Source organism: Chiloscyllium plagiosum, chromosome 28 (assembly GCF_004010195.1).
Source record: "Chiloscyllium plagiosum isolate BGI_BamShark_2017 chromosome 28, ASM401019v2, whole genome shotgun sequence".
NCBI lineage: Eukaryota > Metazoa > Chordata > Chondrichthyes > Orectolobiformes > Hemiscylliidae > Chiloscyllium > Chiloscyllium plagiosum.
Genome location: NC_057737.1, coordinates 46,310,356 through 46,327,206, shown reverse-complemented (window position 1 = coordinate 46,327,206; position 16,851 = coordinate 46,310,356). Strand labels below are relative to the sequence as shown.

General features: G+C 43.3%; 1 protein-coding gene across 1 annotated transcript in view; it reads right to left on the bottom strand.

Annotated features, from left to right (window-relative positions):
* Positions 1-16,851, bottom strand: part of atp2a3 (ATPase sarcoplasmic/endoplasmic reticulum Ca2+ transporting 3) — a 145,192-nt gene that overhangs the window by 80,857 nt on the left and 47,484 nt on the right. The window contains exons 5-7 of the mRNA XM_043718819.1: positions 15,335-15,415; positions 9,990-10,075; positions 5,190-5,654 (exon numbers count right to left, since the gene is read on the bottom strand). Of these exons, the coding sequence (XP_043574754.1) occupies positions 5,190-5,654; positions 9,990-10,075; positions 15,335-15,415 (632 nt within the window). The remainder of the gene's footprint in view (positions 1-5,189; positions 5,655-9,989; positions 10,076-15,334; positions 15,416-16,851) is intronic.

Below are 16,851 nucleotides of genomic sequence, written 5' to 3'. Positions count from 1 at the left end.
TTATTTATTTACATTTCTAAGGCATTTAGTACAGTGCGTAATGACAGACCATTTGCTAACGTTCAAGACTATCGAATTGAAGGCAAATTATTGACCTGGTTTGAAAGAAGGAGTAACAGACGGAGAACCCCACATTTATCAATAGTATGGAGGTTGGTCGGATTTTAAGGATTGTGAAAAGAAGCATAAAGTTACAAAACAAATCATGATAGATTAAATGAATAGGAAAATGGGGAGGCGGGGGTGGGGGGTGTCCGGGTTTTGGTGGTGGTGGGTCATCCATTTTGGCCCGAGAAAGGATGAAACAAAGTATTATCAAAATGGCGAAAGGGGAGACTGGGGCCATGCAGGATTCCAAATGTACAGATAATTACAAAAGTCACAAGGAGGGCCTGAAAATAAATCAAGCATTTGGCTTTTATTTTGGCAAGTGGAATATATGGAGCTTGATGGTACACATTAGCTATACCACACCTAGAGGACTGAGCTCACCTTAGGAAGGAGATATTGGCCTTGTAGGAACTTGAGCAGTGTAGACTTACCGAAATGAACTCAAGTGTCAAACTGCTCGGGGATAAGACTGAAACTTATTGTCGTCTCTGAAATTTAGAGGGTCAAGGGCAAATTTGATCAAAGTCTTCAAGATCTGAAGAGAAATTTATAGGTAAAGAGAGGGGTATTGTGTTGATTTGGCCATCTAAAAACCTGGGACATCCGACAGATTAAAGCCAGGCCTTTCTGGAGGGGAGTTACAAAACACTTCAACACAAAGTAGCAGAAGTTTAGAATTCTTCTCTGCAAACAGCGATCAACATTAGATCAAGGCAGCAGATCACCACCGTCCTCTCAAAAGCAACTAAGGACGAGCAACAAATGCTGGCCCAGTCAGGGATGCCCACATTCTGGGATTGAACAAGGAAAGGAAAGGACAGTCTTAAATTGATAGATTTTTTTTTTAAAAATCAACCAAGATAATTAGTGAATAAATGTCAAAGGCAGGTACACGGAATGAGGTCATAGATCAAGCAGGTCATCACTGAATAATGGAACAAGGTAAATAGGCTGAATGGCCTCTTGCGGCACACAACGTGAGATTTCTGAACAAAATCAGCTATCGTCTGGGATATCACATATACAGAGCTTAAATCCAGGCAGCAGAGCAAGTTCCCTTCCCTGCAGGATACTAGTGGGTTTTGAATGACTAACAGATAGAAGATCATTTTCACTAATGGCATTGTTTAATATTCAGATTTGCCAACTGAATTCAAATGTTCAAACTGCTAAATTAGAATTTGATGGACTGTAGAATGTCCAGTACAGGCACAAGAGACAAACTCGAGTTTATACTTTACATTCAATGTCCTCTACCCCACTGGCAATATTCTTCTGTTCCTTCTTCCCTCGTCTACTTGGGGAGTTTCTCCCAAAGGCCTGTTATACAGTACCTGAGTCTTTACTTTTTCATCTTGTAGCAAACTCCACATTCTAATCTCTATCAGAGTAAAGAGGTTCCTCATGAATTGTAATTGGATTTATAAGTAACTATTATGATCCTGAATTTTGAGCACTCCCATAAATGGAAACATTTGGGATCTTGCAATGCCAATGTGGGGAACACCCAGTTTGAATGGGGAGTATAAAAAGATGGGAAGCACTTGATGTCCCCACACCATTGGGACGGTGGTGAAGTCAGATCTCTTGCAGTTCCCAGACAGTCAGGCCGCTCCTGGAGGACACATGGCATTTTCCAGAGCCTGGAGTCCTTGGGGGGAGGAAGCCTGTTCTGCAGTCAGGGATCTTCTGGTTGCTAACAGCACTTTTAAAATTTCCCTAAATGGATCGTTAGGTAATGCTGCATAATGTCAGGGCTTCAATCACAAAAGGAAAGTATCCATTAAAATGACCAGCATTGTGGAAGTGCAGAAGTCTTCAGATGCGATAGGTTAAATTACTCTATTGTTAAAGTGCTCTTCTGCATTAATCAGAATGGAAGTTCAGATTTTACTTGGTCAGTTGCACCATGTGTCTTGATCTTTTCATTGACTGACTAACCAGCCCATTCATTCCACTACTTCAAAGGCTTTAACATGCTCTACAGGCTTTGTAGACAATTGGCTAAGCTCGAAGCCTTACCGAGTGATTCAGGTCAGCAGGGATTCCTGATAAAGTGGGCTTTGTTTATTTTAGCAGTTTTGTTCAGAGGGATTTATTTTATTCCCTCTCACAGAGGAGATAACTTCAGAGTACACGCTGTATTAGGATGTGGAGAAGCCAGTGTTGGACTCCGGTGGACAAAGTTAAAAATCACACCAGTTCATAGTCCAACAGGTTAATTTGGAAGCACTGGCCTTTGGAACGCTGTTCCTTCATCAACCAGCTGTTGAAAGAGCAGCGCTCTGAAAGCTAGTGCCCCCAAATAAACCTATTGGACTATGACCTAGTGTTGTGTTATTTTTAACCTCAGAGTATCATGCTTTCGGGGGAGGCGTGTGTGCGCGCGAGAGAAAGAGAGAGAGAGAGAGATGGTGCTTTATTTATTTTGACAGTTTTATATCATTTAATAGCATAATAAATATTAAAGATATTTCAAGGGGAGCTTGAATGGTTCTGTGTTCCATTGATAGTTTCATAAGCTTTGAAGAGGATGTTTTAAAAAGAGAAATTTGATTGGCTGTTTGCTTACTTTGGTAGCTTCATAAACATGTAAAAAGACTTTCCAACCTTATTACAGAGCTCAAGGCCAGAACAGATGTTGGGAGAGAGACATGGGAGATTGTTGGTGGAAGGCACTAATGAAGAATTTGAGTGGATTGGGTGGGTGGGTGTTGGGGGTGGAGGGGTCGTTGAGGGGAAGTGGGCTAGGATGCCAAACACTCAGGTCCGGAATTTGTTTAACGTCCAAACGAAGGAGGAGGAAAGCCTTCCAACCTGCCTACTTTATCATCCGAGGAGTATGCAACCGAGCCCACCGTCAGCAGCCCACCATGAAAACAGCATGGACAGGCACTCCTGGGTAGCAATGCCAGGGAATCTCCAAACATCCAACGCCAGCCTCAAATGGGGCCTCACTTCTCTCAAGCTAAACTCAATGTTTTAAAGACCTCTGTTAGGCTATTCTTCAACATTTGATTCTCTGGCCTCCTCAGCTGTTCAAAACATTTTGAAAGGATAATCTCTCAGTTCTTATAACCTCGGAGTTCTCGGATATTTGTCTACGTCTCCTTCTCTTATCTCTATGTTCAGGTTGCATTATGGAGATCAAACCCTTACACAATGTCTAACCAAGCAACACTAGCAGCATCTTTGGAGAGACAAACAGCATTCATATATTGAGTTTTTACTTCTCTTTGGACAAGGAGGGTCATTTTCAACCTGAAACAGGTTGTGTTACTCTCCACAGATACTGCCAGACCTACTCAGTATTACCAGCACCACTTTTTTTTTAAAAAAAAAACATTTCCAGCTTTCTTATTCCTGCTGACAAAATCCATTTGCACACCAATACTCTGTTTATTGATGTCTTCTTGCCTCAGTATTATCCATATCTGATAGGTCCAGTCTGCCAAAATGCAATCTTTGTGGAACACCATTTCCTCGATTATTCATCTCAACGCCTGGAGTATGAACCCAGCAACGGACTAGCTATGATTATTATTTATTCTATCGGGGCTCTTCGCTATGACTGCGACTGAACAAGGAGTTTCAGGGAAATAAAATATTTCTTTGGTAACAGCTACTGAATTGCTGAGATTAATGCTGCTCCCTCTGATTTAACCTTTACTGGAATAGCTTACTGACTGACACCAATGGGGTTTTTTTTTTTTACAGCTTTGAAACTTTTAATGTGCTCCAGCACAAGACGTGAGAAGGTTCAATCAATGAGATTGATCTGCAACAAACCGGTCAACCTTCAGAAATTCTCCGTGTTTCTCTTTGGTTACAACTACAAATCTTGGCCAACAATTTATACCTTTCTCATTCCTGAAGAAGGGCTCATGCCCGAAACGTCGATTCTTCTGCTCCTTGGATGCTGCCTGACCTGCTGCGCTTTTCCAGCAACACATTTTCAGCTCTAATCTCCAGCATCTGCAGTCCTCACTTTCTCCTCAACAATTTATACCCAGCAAACTGCCATAAATATTCCTTTTTTTGGCATTTCCATCATTTCAGTTTAAGTCGTCATATGATCTCATAACCCAGACTTGGAACTCAAAACCTTGGAATACCTTACTTACATCTTCCAATAATAGTCAAAGTATTAAAACTAAAGTTGATCCTGGCCAAGTTAATTTACCTCATCAACATCCCTATTCTCAGCTTTGCTAATGTCCTGTATGATATACCTTACATTACACTAACAGATACAAATTTGTTCGAATGTCTTTGTAGAGATCTTGCAGGGCATTGGGTGCTGTTCCTGCCTCGGAGCAAGAAACTGAGTTCATGTCCTTCTCTGGGAAAGGTGCCTTCATGACACAGCCCAAACAGGTCAAATATCAACTACTGCAATAAATTGCTCGAGCACACAGCAGTGTGGCAGGCATTGAGGGTGACCCAGTGAAAGAACACAACTGGACAGAGTCCTTCACAATCTCAGGATATCCCAATCTCAGGATATCGATTCACAGTCGATGAAGTACTTTCACAATGTACTCACCATCATATCACAGGAGGCAGATTCATGCACAGCAAGATCTCACCAGAGTCAAATATGTGGCCAGACAGTGTTTCAGGGCATGCTGGTTTCTGGATAAACTGAGAGGACTCCCTTACCCTGCTTGGGATCCAGAGATCACCATGGGGATCTTTTTACAGCCACTGATAGTGTGGGTTGGCATTGGTTTGAAATGTTACCTGCAAGATACCGCCTCAGAGAGTACACGGAGAATAATGTGCTCAAGTCTCTAGTGTGGTGCTTGAACTGACAACGTGCTGACTTAGGGATGAGCGTGTTGCCAACTGAGCTGTGGCAGAGAGCTGAAATCAAACTCCAGAAAGCTGTAGGTGAGAGGTAGAATGTGACCACTACAGATAGAGGGATTGATTTTGTTTCCCTCAACTCCCCCAGATATTTGTCTATAATTGTTGAACCAGTGCTGACAAGATAATGGTCTAATACCTGCCTCCTGATCATGAGTAAATATCCAATAAGCTCTCGGCCTGCTGGACACAATCGGTCATTGTCTTACCTTACAGACAGACATCTGATTGGTGGTGAGTGTTCCAGTCTTGTCGGAGCAGATGATTGACGTACAGCCCAATGTCTCCACCGAGGGAAGGCTCCTCACAATGGCATTCTTCTTTGCCATGCGCCGAGTGCCCAGGGCTAGGCAGGTGGTGATCACAGCAGGTAGGCCCTCGGGAATGGCAGCCACAGCCAGTGCCACCGCTATTTTGAAGTAGTAGATGGCACCACGGACCCAGGAGCCGCCATGGACCGGGTCATTGAAGTGCCCGATGTTGATCACCCAGACGGCGACACAGATGAGGGATATCACCTTTGACAGCTGCTGCCCAAACTCATCCAGTTTCTGCTGGAGAGGGGTCTTCTCATTCACGGTGGAAGCCATCTGGTTTCGAATCTTGCCAATCTCTGTGTGGACTCCTGTAGCCACAACAATACCAGTCGCCTTCCCAGATGCGATGTTGGTGCCCTGAAAAGGAAAGCCAAAATGAAGTGAGCGTGAAGATTTGGGTGACTGGCTACTGTTTTTATAAAACACACAGGGGAAACTAAATCGGGATAGCACTCCTCATTCAACACATTATGTAAACTTTCAATAAACAATGGGATATTTCATAAAGATTTGGTGTCAGATCCCTTTTGAGTCAGATTTGTACAGCACGGAAACAGACCACTCTGTCAATGTCAACCAGGTATCCTAAATTAATCTAGTCCCATTTGCCAGCACTTGGCCCATATCCCTCTAAACCCTTCCATTTCAGGTACCCATCCAAAGGTCTTTTAAATGTTGCAATTGTACCAGCCTCCATCATCACCTCTTGCAGCTCATTCTACCTACACACACACACACCACCCTCTGCGTTAAAGTTACCTCTTAGATCCCTTTTAAATCTTTCCCCTCACCTTAAAACCTATGAACTCTAGTTTTGGACTCTCCTACCCTGGGGAAAAGACCTCATCTATTTATCCTAACCATGCCCTTCATGATTTTCTGAACCTCTATAAGGTCACCCCTCAACCTCTGACACTCCAAGGGAAATAGCCCCAGCCTATTCAGCCTCTCTATAGCTCAAACTCTCCAACCCCCGTAAAATCCTTGTAAATCTTTTCTGCACCCTGTCAAGGGTAACAACACCTCTTCTCGAAGGGAGAGCAGAATTGAACGCAGTATTCCAAAAGTGGCCAAACCAATATGTTGTACAGCTGCAACATGAAATGTTTAAAGGAACGTTTCAAATTTCCCAACGAGCCCCATTATGGTAGACACCATCTCCTCCCTCAAGATCATCGTAGTACATTTTGGACTCTAGGGAAACCAGCTGCATCCTCCAAACAGCTTCATTTCATTCCAACAGGAGCCAACTCCAGTAAAACATGAAACATGTTTTGTACAACACCAATCCCCTAAGACAGTCCTTTCCCTTTATACCAGTAGTCATTTCCAGTATATCCCAATTACGAAGATGCTCAATGCATTCCTTTCAAAAAGCAATTTCAATTTGCCCAGAAAAATAACTCGCTTGTGTTGAATGCCAGAGGTCACTCTCACAAAAGGCTTTCCCCATCCATTTATCCTATTTGAACCACAAATTGAAAAAACCTTTCATGCGCATCACAATAACCAAGATAGCTTGCAATCTATCAGATAACTGGCAATCTGACATCTCACTCTCAGATTAACTGAGTTTCAATGCCACAGTCTGCACTTTAGTAATTCTTTAACCTTCCATTTCTCTACAGATGTCAAGAATATTATAAAGGAAAAGCTTGGAGAAAGTGAGGACTGCAGATGCTGGAGATCAGAGCTGAAAATGTGTTGCTGGAAAAGCGCAGCAGGTCAGGCAGCATCCAAGGAGCAGGAGAATTGACGTTTCGGGCATAAGCCCTTCTTCAGCTTGCCATCTTTTACGTTATAAATTCCAACTTCCACCATTATAAGGCACCTACCTATTGAACCTTTCAAGCTAGGATTGTAATATGAGACAGCTCTACATTGCCTTCTCACACTCCTGCAATGCCTCAATCCTTCACTGAACTCTAATCTTTCTCTGCAGCTATATTCCACATTCTATTCTATTACTCTGATATACTTACATTAGGTATGATTTGTCTGGCTAGCATGCAAAATAATACTTTTTGCTGTTTCTTGGTACATGAGACAGTAAATCAATCAAATCAAAACCTAAACAGACAAAAAAAAAAGAATTCTACATCTATAATTTGCTGAACAAAATGCCTCAGTACCCCCAAGACCCAATTCTCCTGGTTTTTAGTGCGATGACTCTTGATGATCACCAGCACCCCCCCACCTCTGCCATCTCTATTTGCAGGGTTTGTTTTCTGTACTCTTGATAACACTCCCTTTGGAACTGGAGAATAATTCTTGATTCTTTTTAAAGATGAATTTTCAGTCGTGCTCTGGTGGGGAGGAACTGATACAATGGCGATGTCATTCACTTTGTAGATCAGAACCTCAGGCTAATGTTCTAGGGACAGGAGTTGAATCTCACCAGGACAAATGGCAAAATTTGAAAATAATATCATCTGGAATTAAAACTTCATCTAACGGCAAGCAATGTTGATTGACATTAAAACCTACCTGTTTCACCAATATCCTTTAGGAAGGAAACTGCTATCCTTAACTGGTCTGGCCCAAATGGGACTTCAGACCTACACAACGTGGTCAACTCTTAACTGCTATCTGGGCAATTAGGGGTGCAAGGGGCAGAGACAGCCCATGAGTGAGGGATGTATTGTGAAGCAGATGGATTGACAGATACTGGATCAGTGGTGCTGGATTGACAGATAGCTGCAAACCACTACACACAGTAATGTGCAGCCATGATATTGGCTGCCCAAGTTTCTGTTATTATATGGGAAGGCAGTGGCCATACATGTAACTGGACTAGTAAATCCAGAACCCCAGCTAACATAAGAATGTAAGGAATAGGAACAGGAGTAGGCCGTCTTGCCCGTCGAGCCCACTCCACCGTCCAATAGGATCATGGCTGAGCTTTTTGTAGACTCAGCTCCACTTACCCGCCCTCTCACCGGAATCCTTAGTTCCTTTACTGTCCAAAACTCTGTCTTTGCCTTAAAACCATTCAGTGAGGAAGCCTCAACTTCTTCCCTGGGCAGGGAATTCCACAGATTCACAACCCTTTAGGTGAAGAAGTTCTTCCTCAACTCCATCCTGAACCTGTTACCCCTTATTTTGAGGCTGTTTGCCCTAGTTCTAGTTTCACCCCCCCCCCCCCCAGTGGAAGCAACCTCCCTGCTTCTATCTTATAAAGTGATGAAGGGGATAGATATGATTCTACAAGATCCTCTCCCTCATTGTTCTAAATTACAATGAGTATAGATCCAATCTATTCAATCTCTCCTCAAAAGCCAACCCTCTCAACTCCGGAATCAACCTCCGCACCCCCTCCAGTGTCAGTCCATCCTCTCTCAAGTAAGGAGACCAAAACTGTACACAGTACCCCAGGTGTGGCCTCACCAGTACTACACAGCTGCAGCAGAACCTCGGTTTTTAAATTCCATCCCTCTAGCATCGAAGGACAATATTCCATTTGCCGCCTTAACTATCTGTTGCACCTCCAAAAGGCCTGAAGACATTGATTCGAACCCCCTTGTGGCAGATGGTGAAATCTGACTGCATTGAAAATCTGGAATAGTCTAGTCTCATGGCTGGAATAGTCACTGCTGGAAAAACTCTTTGGATCGCTAATGGGAAAGGAAATCTGCTGCACATAGAGTCATAGAAATATACAGCACGGAAACAGACCCTTTCGGTCTAACTTGTCCATGCCGACCAGCTATCCCAACCCAATCTAGTTCCACCTGCCAGCACCCAGCTCATATCCCTCCAAACCCTTCCTATTCAAATACTCATCTAGATGCCTTTGAAATGTTGCAATTGTACCAGCCTCCACCACTTCCTCTGGCCTACAGCTCCACAGTAATGTGGTTGACCTTTAATGGACAATAATCAGAAATGAACAATAAATGCTGCCTAGTGACCCTCACATGGGCCACTTAGCGTCAAGGACATCATGGGTGGGCAGCAAATGTTGGCCTTGCCAGCAAAGACCATACCTTACCAACACTTCGATATTAATGGAAACTGCAACATTAGACACCACTTCCTGGTTATTTCTTCGAAGGAGATGGCAATGTGATAGCACTGTCACGGCATTATTAACCTAATGCTGTGGAGACATGGGTTAAATTCTCACTGCGGCAGCTGGGGGATCTTGAACTTAACTAATCAATCTGGAATTATAAAGTCATGTCAGTGAGGACCATGTCTATTGACACGGCTTCCAAACTTCTGAGTCAGTAATGTCATTCAGAGAAGGAAATTTACCATGTTGACCCAGTCTGACTGACATGCACTTGATTCTGATCTACTCTCTAAAATGAGCCACTCAGTTCAGAGGCAATTAGGGATGTGCAACCAGTTCTGGCCTAGCCATACTCCATAATAGGTACAGAATAAATATACAGAAATGGATTTGGCCACTGGACAAAATAGACTGCACCTGCGTTCAGACAATGCTGGACTCCTCCATATTCCCTCACACGGAGTGCAGATGTTCTGGCAGTACTGTCAGCGCACCGTACATCTGGCTGTGCACACAATCAACAGCCTTCAGTAGGACGCCTTGTTGATAAACCTCAAATATTAACGGAGCCCAGTGCACAATTTCCACCTTGGAAAACAAGGTCCGTGTAAAATGCACAAAAGAGCTCTCCCCGTTGATCCGTGAACAAAACTGGATTCATCACAGTCACTACCCACCGAAAACAGCATGTTCTTCTTATCCTGGTTCACAGCTCGAGGGTCTGGTACAGGGTCACTGTGCTTGATAACAGAGACAGATTCCCCTAGACATAGAGATCAGAGAGTTAACGTGAGGAAGCATGAAACATCGACAGCAGAGAGACGACGAGAGCAGCATTCATCTCGAAGGGCCGTCCTGGGAACAAGTGCAACCACTGCAGGCTCCATGTGAATAAAACCCAGGACAAGCACTAATGCCATCACCAATGGAGACGGGGGTATGACTGACAACAACAGCTAGCCACAGCAGCACAGGGAGGACAATGCTTTCACCACTTTAATACTCTGGAATCGACACTGTTAAACAGAAGAATGCATGTGTAAATTCACACTCGAACAGACAAATTCCCGAATGAGAAACTAATAAGCAATTTCTTTATGTTAATTCCAGAACAGCCCATCGGGATATGGTAACAACGAGTCAGAGTAAATGCAAAACCAGGCGGGGGACCAGTTTTTGCCTAACTAACAACCTTATCTTTGGCTTTGCAGTTGCCAAATAAAAGAGCTTCTCACTTCTTGGAACCTTTGCACTAAATATTGTTAGCATTCTTTGAAGTAATAACTCACTCCTCCCACTTCACAAAGCAATCTTTCTCAGGAATATTTCACAATGTGGCACCAATTGAACAATTGACAGTAGGGAGCTTCCGAGAGTAACCAACCCCATATTTGTGTTTCTTTTCATTGACTCACCTAACTACATTTTATGATTTTGTTTTGCCTTCCAAGACAGGTTATTCATTCTGGGAAATGAAACCCTGGTCCTGTGAATGTCAGCATTGAGAGCAGGTAGACTCAGTGTGTGACACCCTCCACACTGGCCCAGTCACCCTACCCCTCATAACCAGGTGTTATCTTGGAGAGAGAATGTGAACTGAAGAGCAGAGACCTGCTCAAGGTTGGTGTGAAGCTGCACAAACTTACGGAACAACCCAACGACCAGCAGACAAGACAGGCATAGACAGAGATCAAACCAAAGGGTGGTTTTGAGCTAGACCATTTATCCAATCAAGCTCAGCCAGTGATTGGGAGCAGTGTAACTCACGGAATTTTTCCCTTCCCTTATTCCACTTAACCAAACCTTAAGTACCAATCTCTCCAATTTGATTTTTAATGTTTCATCAAGGGTTTCACTGATTGAACAGGTAATAGTGTAAACTGAACGAGCCGTACCCCAACATGGAGAATTCCTTTGTCCCATTATGTAACTCACTTCCAGTAGGATTTCTGCCATCTCAGTTCTGCTTTTTATTCCTTGCACTGTACATGCTCCTCTATCGCATGGCTGATCAAAACTGGAGGCACGTCGGACCCTCTCAGCCTGCACAATAATTCTGTTGAAGATTAAAACATTGCCTCTACCTCCAATTTTTATTTATTGTGTTCTGAGCAGTATTTTGAAAAGACATGTGCAATTATTCTGTGAAGGTAAGGAGTTATGAATCAGTGGTTTACGGTAACACATGTGGTGGCCAGTGAACAAGGCAAAACCTAGAGTGTAGGGGCTCTTGTGGTAGTGAGAGCCAGGAGGCCGGGGTTACCAGGCTGACCTGCTCCAGAGGGGGCAATATCATTACAGAACAGGTTGACTCGGGGGAAAAGAGCAATAAGAATCGTCAACGTTCAGTCTCGGGATTATGGGAAGGAAATTTCCTGCTTGCATTGCATCAGTTTGCCTTACTTTTATAGCCAGCTCTCCATGACTTCAGATGCTGATTAAATCAAATGCCACTTGAGTGTGTGACCAAGGCTGCCACAAATATAGTACGGAGTGTGTGCTAAATCATTACAGCTGTCTTTCAGAGAAGACATTAAAATAGGGATTAAATGGACATGACTAATTCCAATAAACTTCCAACAGCACCAAAAACTAACAACATGGTTATTTATTCATGTCCTGTGCACAGATTGATTTCCTCTTTGCACTCCCAAAATGCTGTTACACTACAGAAGTAACAGTTTAGTTGCATCCTGAGTGGACGGTGAGGTATGGCTGTAGGGAAGTGTCTTTGATCTACTTGCTTGATGGGTCTTCTATCCTTGACCAGTGTATATTGACCATCCCTAACTGTCCTGGAGAAGGTGGTAGTGAACTTCCCTTTGGATTCACTGCAGTCTGTTTTGGTTTAAGGTGCAGCCACAGTCCTGAGAGGGAGGGACTTCCAGGATTTTAACCCAGTGACGCTGAAGGAACGGCAACATAGCTAAAACCTGGATGGTGTGTACCTCAGAGAAGGATGGTCAGGGGGCTGTGTTCCCCCATGTCCTTCTAGATGGTAGCAGTCATGCTTTTGGACGGTTGAAGGAGCCTTGTCAGTTTAATTAGATGATCAATCATTCACAGCCTGGCTTTGACTGAAGAACTAGTGCTGACCAATTGTCCTCCTCAAATAGATCAGTTCCCTTAACCTGAAGGTGACACGTATTAGGGGAAAGGCGATGGTCTAGTGGTATTATCACTGGACTATTAATCTAGAGACCCTGGCAACATTCTGGGGACCAGAGTTTGAATCATGCAGATGGTGGAATTACAATTCAACAATTGATTTAGAATTAGGAGTCAAATGGTGGCCATATGGTTGATATTTATCTGCCCTCTGGGGGATGGGTAATAAATGCTGGCCAGTGTCACCCAGATCCCTTGAACGAATATCAAAAAAATGCTCAGGAAGCAGCCGTTGGATTCTGGAGGCGTCCGAGTTGAGGAGAGCTGAGAAAAGAGCTCCTAAACTACACGATCTTCCTTCCCTCTTGCAATTGGTTCCAAAAACACTCAGCCAGATTTCTGACATGTTTCTTTCACCATGGCAGTTTGAGAAATGCAGTAAAGAATGAGCAATGAAGGACTTTGTCTAGTTGAAGCAGGGATAATGCAACTCCCCGCTCAGTGAATTATTCTGAACCATTAGACCTGCCACCATTTATTTTCCGCCTGTCACTAAGAAAACAAGCAGCTCCCAGGGTTCACACTGATGTTGCTACCATGCCAAATGGTGAGCTCATTGATGCAAGTGACATCTCTTGCAGCCCCTTTCCAAATGGAATATGTTGCTGCTATCTCTGGTTTCCCACTGTCCAAAAAAAAACAAGGGTTTCCAGAGGGGAGGGGAGGGGAGGGGTTCAGGGGAGTGCACAAAGGTCACAGAAATGGAACCCCTGTCTTTCGAATGCGGAACCAAATCTGGACAGGTTGATTGCTATGGTCAGACCGGCCTTTCATACCTGGGAAGTGATTTCCCTTGCTCTGACAATCTTGCTCCACGTATCAGATGTCAGTTGCTTAATGATGAGATCAAGCAGGGTGTCTCAGTAAATGGGCAGTAACACAGGTGCTGCAACAACATTAAGCACTGGCCTAACATTTTCCTCCAGATCTCCACAAATAAAGGCTTCTTTATGACACAACAACTCTGCGTAATAAATCAACAATACCCCAGGCAGAAATATGGACTCTGAGAAATGTCAATTTAATTAAATGTCCTGGAACGTTTAAGATATGTAGCTGCTCACTAATTACCAGAGTCGCAAGGCTGACATTAAATAGTGGAATTCCACCCTCACATTCTGCTACACATTCCTTGAACAGTAGGATACAACACGACAGGCTTAGTCACTAAATCTTGCCAGAAACTCATGATGCCAGCTCCAGTTAACACCCAGCATTCTGGCAGAAAGAAGCTGCTTCATTGAACTTCATGGATAGCAAGCTCAACAGGTCAAAATGGAATGGAAGATGGTCCATTCAGTCCTCATTTATTACCTGCAAGGGACAGACGCATAGACCTCTATGGAGAACAACACACACAATTCCACTCCCATATACTTCCCTGAATGAGACATTGGGAAAATTCAAAAATGGAGCTGGGGATGACCCCGTAAGTAAATAGATTGGCAGATAACAAGGAGCTCATGTAGATGTTACTTTGCTTCATTCACTGGGTTGGTATTCTAGGGGTCAATGGTCTGTGAATGTGGGTTCAAACCCCACCAAAGCAGCTGATCCAGATGGTGGTGGGGATTACCATCTATCAATTGCTATAAAAAACAAAATCTGGCTCACTACAGTCCTTTAGGGAAGGAAATCTTCCATCTTTACCTGGTCTGACCTACATGTGACTCCAGGTCCACAATGTGGGAGACTCTTAATTGTCCTCTGAAATATTAAGGCACTCAGTTCAAAGGCAATGGATAATAAATGCTGACTTTGCTAGTGCTGCGTACAGCCCATGACCTAAAACAGACACGTCTGTGGTTTGAGAATCTGCTGCACTCTGATTGGCCGCTGCACTTCCGACATTACAGAACGGTCTATGCTGCAAAGCACTCTGGGACATCTTGGGGTCATGACAGGTAAGTGCACATAGCTGAATCTACAACTGTCTCAGTGGGAGGACTTTGTGAAAACTGCAAAAGTTGAGAAGTCTGAGGTACTTCAATACTAGTAAAGTAGGAAAGGCTTTCTTAAAGCAAAGATGATCTAATCTGAGATAACCAGTAACAATTAGCATGGGGTGGGGGATATAGTAATCACATTGAAGGATCTACACCAAAGCTGGACTGGGATTTGGATCGGGCCGGAATGATCTGTTTCTTGCAAACTCATGTGGATGATGAAAACGGTAATCGCCTCGGGTACCAGGTGTAGCTGCTACGGTGACGTAAGGGACAAACCCTTCCCTCAGCAGGCTCTCCCTGCAAACATTTCACAGCTCTCAGGCTATTCTTGTGCTCAAAGCAGAACTCCACATGGGCCCCTCAGAGGAGACACCACCCTTCTTCATCAGCCACCTGCTGTGAACATTTAACTATTGGGCATGAGCTTGTGACTTTTTCCACCACCTTGATCAGTCATGACAGACAAGAAATAATTTGCAGATATCAATATGTGCCAAATAGGAGACTTGGGGACACAATGGAGGCAGTTTGGAGTTTCATTCCAGTGTCAAAGGGTTGTAAAATCAAGCTCAGAGCATGTTGGAATAAGCAGGAACACTACTTGTATTGAGAAGTATTCCTTTTCACTTGCTGATCTTTGACATAATATAATTCACTTGACACCAAGTACAAAGCAGGGTACCGCTAGCGTAGAAAACAGAGGTACTGAATACTGAAATATCCAAGGACACACCAAGAACATTATGCACCAAATCTTCATTAGGTCAATATAAAGAAACTGATCCAAACCAGTGCCCCGACCCCAATGATGAAGCTTGACAAATTAGTCATAAAAGGTGGAACTGTTCACATCTGATGAACTGAATGGATTCTGGACTGAGTTGCACATCCTGTGAAAGTCTCACCTGTGAGGATGGACTGATCAACTCGGAGGGTCGTTGACTTGATGCTGATAATCCGGATGTCAGCAGGAACTTTATCTCCAACTGAGAACAAGAAAAAGGAGAGAAAACAAAATGGAGGCCAATTAAACGCACATTATTGAAGATTTACCTCCCCTTAATGTCACATAGTTCCCCTGTTCAGTAAGGGCTCCCACAGTCAATGTTTATTTTCTAGTCCACACGGAGAAAACTGAGACAACACAATAACAACAAAAATTCACAAATGGAATCTCCTTTTGCGAACATTAAACTATCGGTCATGGGCCTGTGTCCTATTTTTATACTTTCAGCACCTCAATCAGTCACAGTATATGCCAGGAAATAACTTGGAGATATCAATAAATTACGTCAAGACAGCATTTTTAATTTTTTATTCAGGCGGCTGAGAAGTATTACCTTGCCTGCTATCCAGGCAAATCATCCCATACACAAGTACATCAGGGTAACAGAAAGCAAAAATATAGTGTTACAGCTCCAGAGACAGTGCAGTCAAAGACCAATGCTAATATATGAGAGGTCTGTTCATAAGTCTGATAATAGCGGGGAAGAAGCTGTTCTTGAATCTGCTGGTATGTGTTTTCACACTTTTGTATCTTCCAGCGGGCGAGAACATACCTGAAGCAGGAAGTATGGAAGGCTGGCTTATGAGATGGATTAGGCTGCATTCACAACTCTAGTTTCTTGTAATCTGGCCCTGATAAACTCTACGGTTATTCTGTTATGGCACCTAGCCTTGTAACTGCACCAGGCAGGCTCTGGTTCCTGAGTAGAGTACATTGTGGTCCCCATCAGGCTCAATTTAGACTGGGACTCATTCAACAATGAGTTTCAGCCAATGGTTTGGAAGGCAATAGATTAGTGCAAGGGACAGAAGGATTGGAGTGTTTCTTGACCAATGTAGTCTACTTTCAGTTTCAAATGGGGTCTCGTATTGCCTAAGAGCTGTTGCAATGTAGACTGGTTTCAAATAAGGGTAGCGATTTGTTGAAAATAAAGGGCCTTCCTGACCAGGAAGCAAACGTTAGACTTCTGTAGGGTTGTTACTTCACAAGTCAATATTTTAGACAAGGCCAAATGATCCAGTTGACCAATAAGATGGCAATGTGGGCCAGTAATTTAGCACACAGGAGAGGGCCTTGCAACTATATTAGTTCAAGCATCTATTCTTGGATTGTCAGTTTTCATATTAAAATAAGGAAAACACACAAGGATTTCTAGCTGGAAAATACAAGGAAAAAATGCTTTAACCTGAAGAATAGGTTAAAGGCCAATATCCAGGAGCACTCCCTTCAAACAAAACAAGTTTTTCAAAAATCGCCCAGGTTAAATGACACTGTAGAGATTGAGTCAAAGTAGCTGCATCTGATAGCAAGCACAAACTCAAGAATTCATCCCTGCTTCCTCAAATAGGTCTTATTGTGGAATCACAGGAAAAGGGGGTTAGACATACAGAAACATAGAAACCAAAACACAAAAGG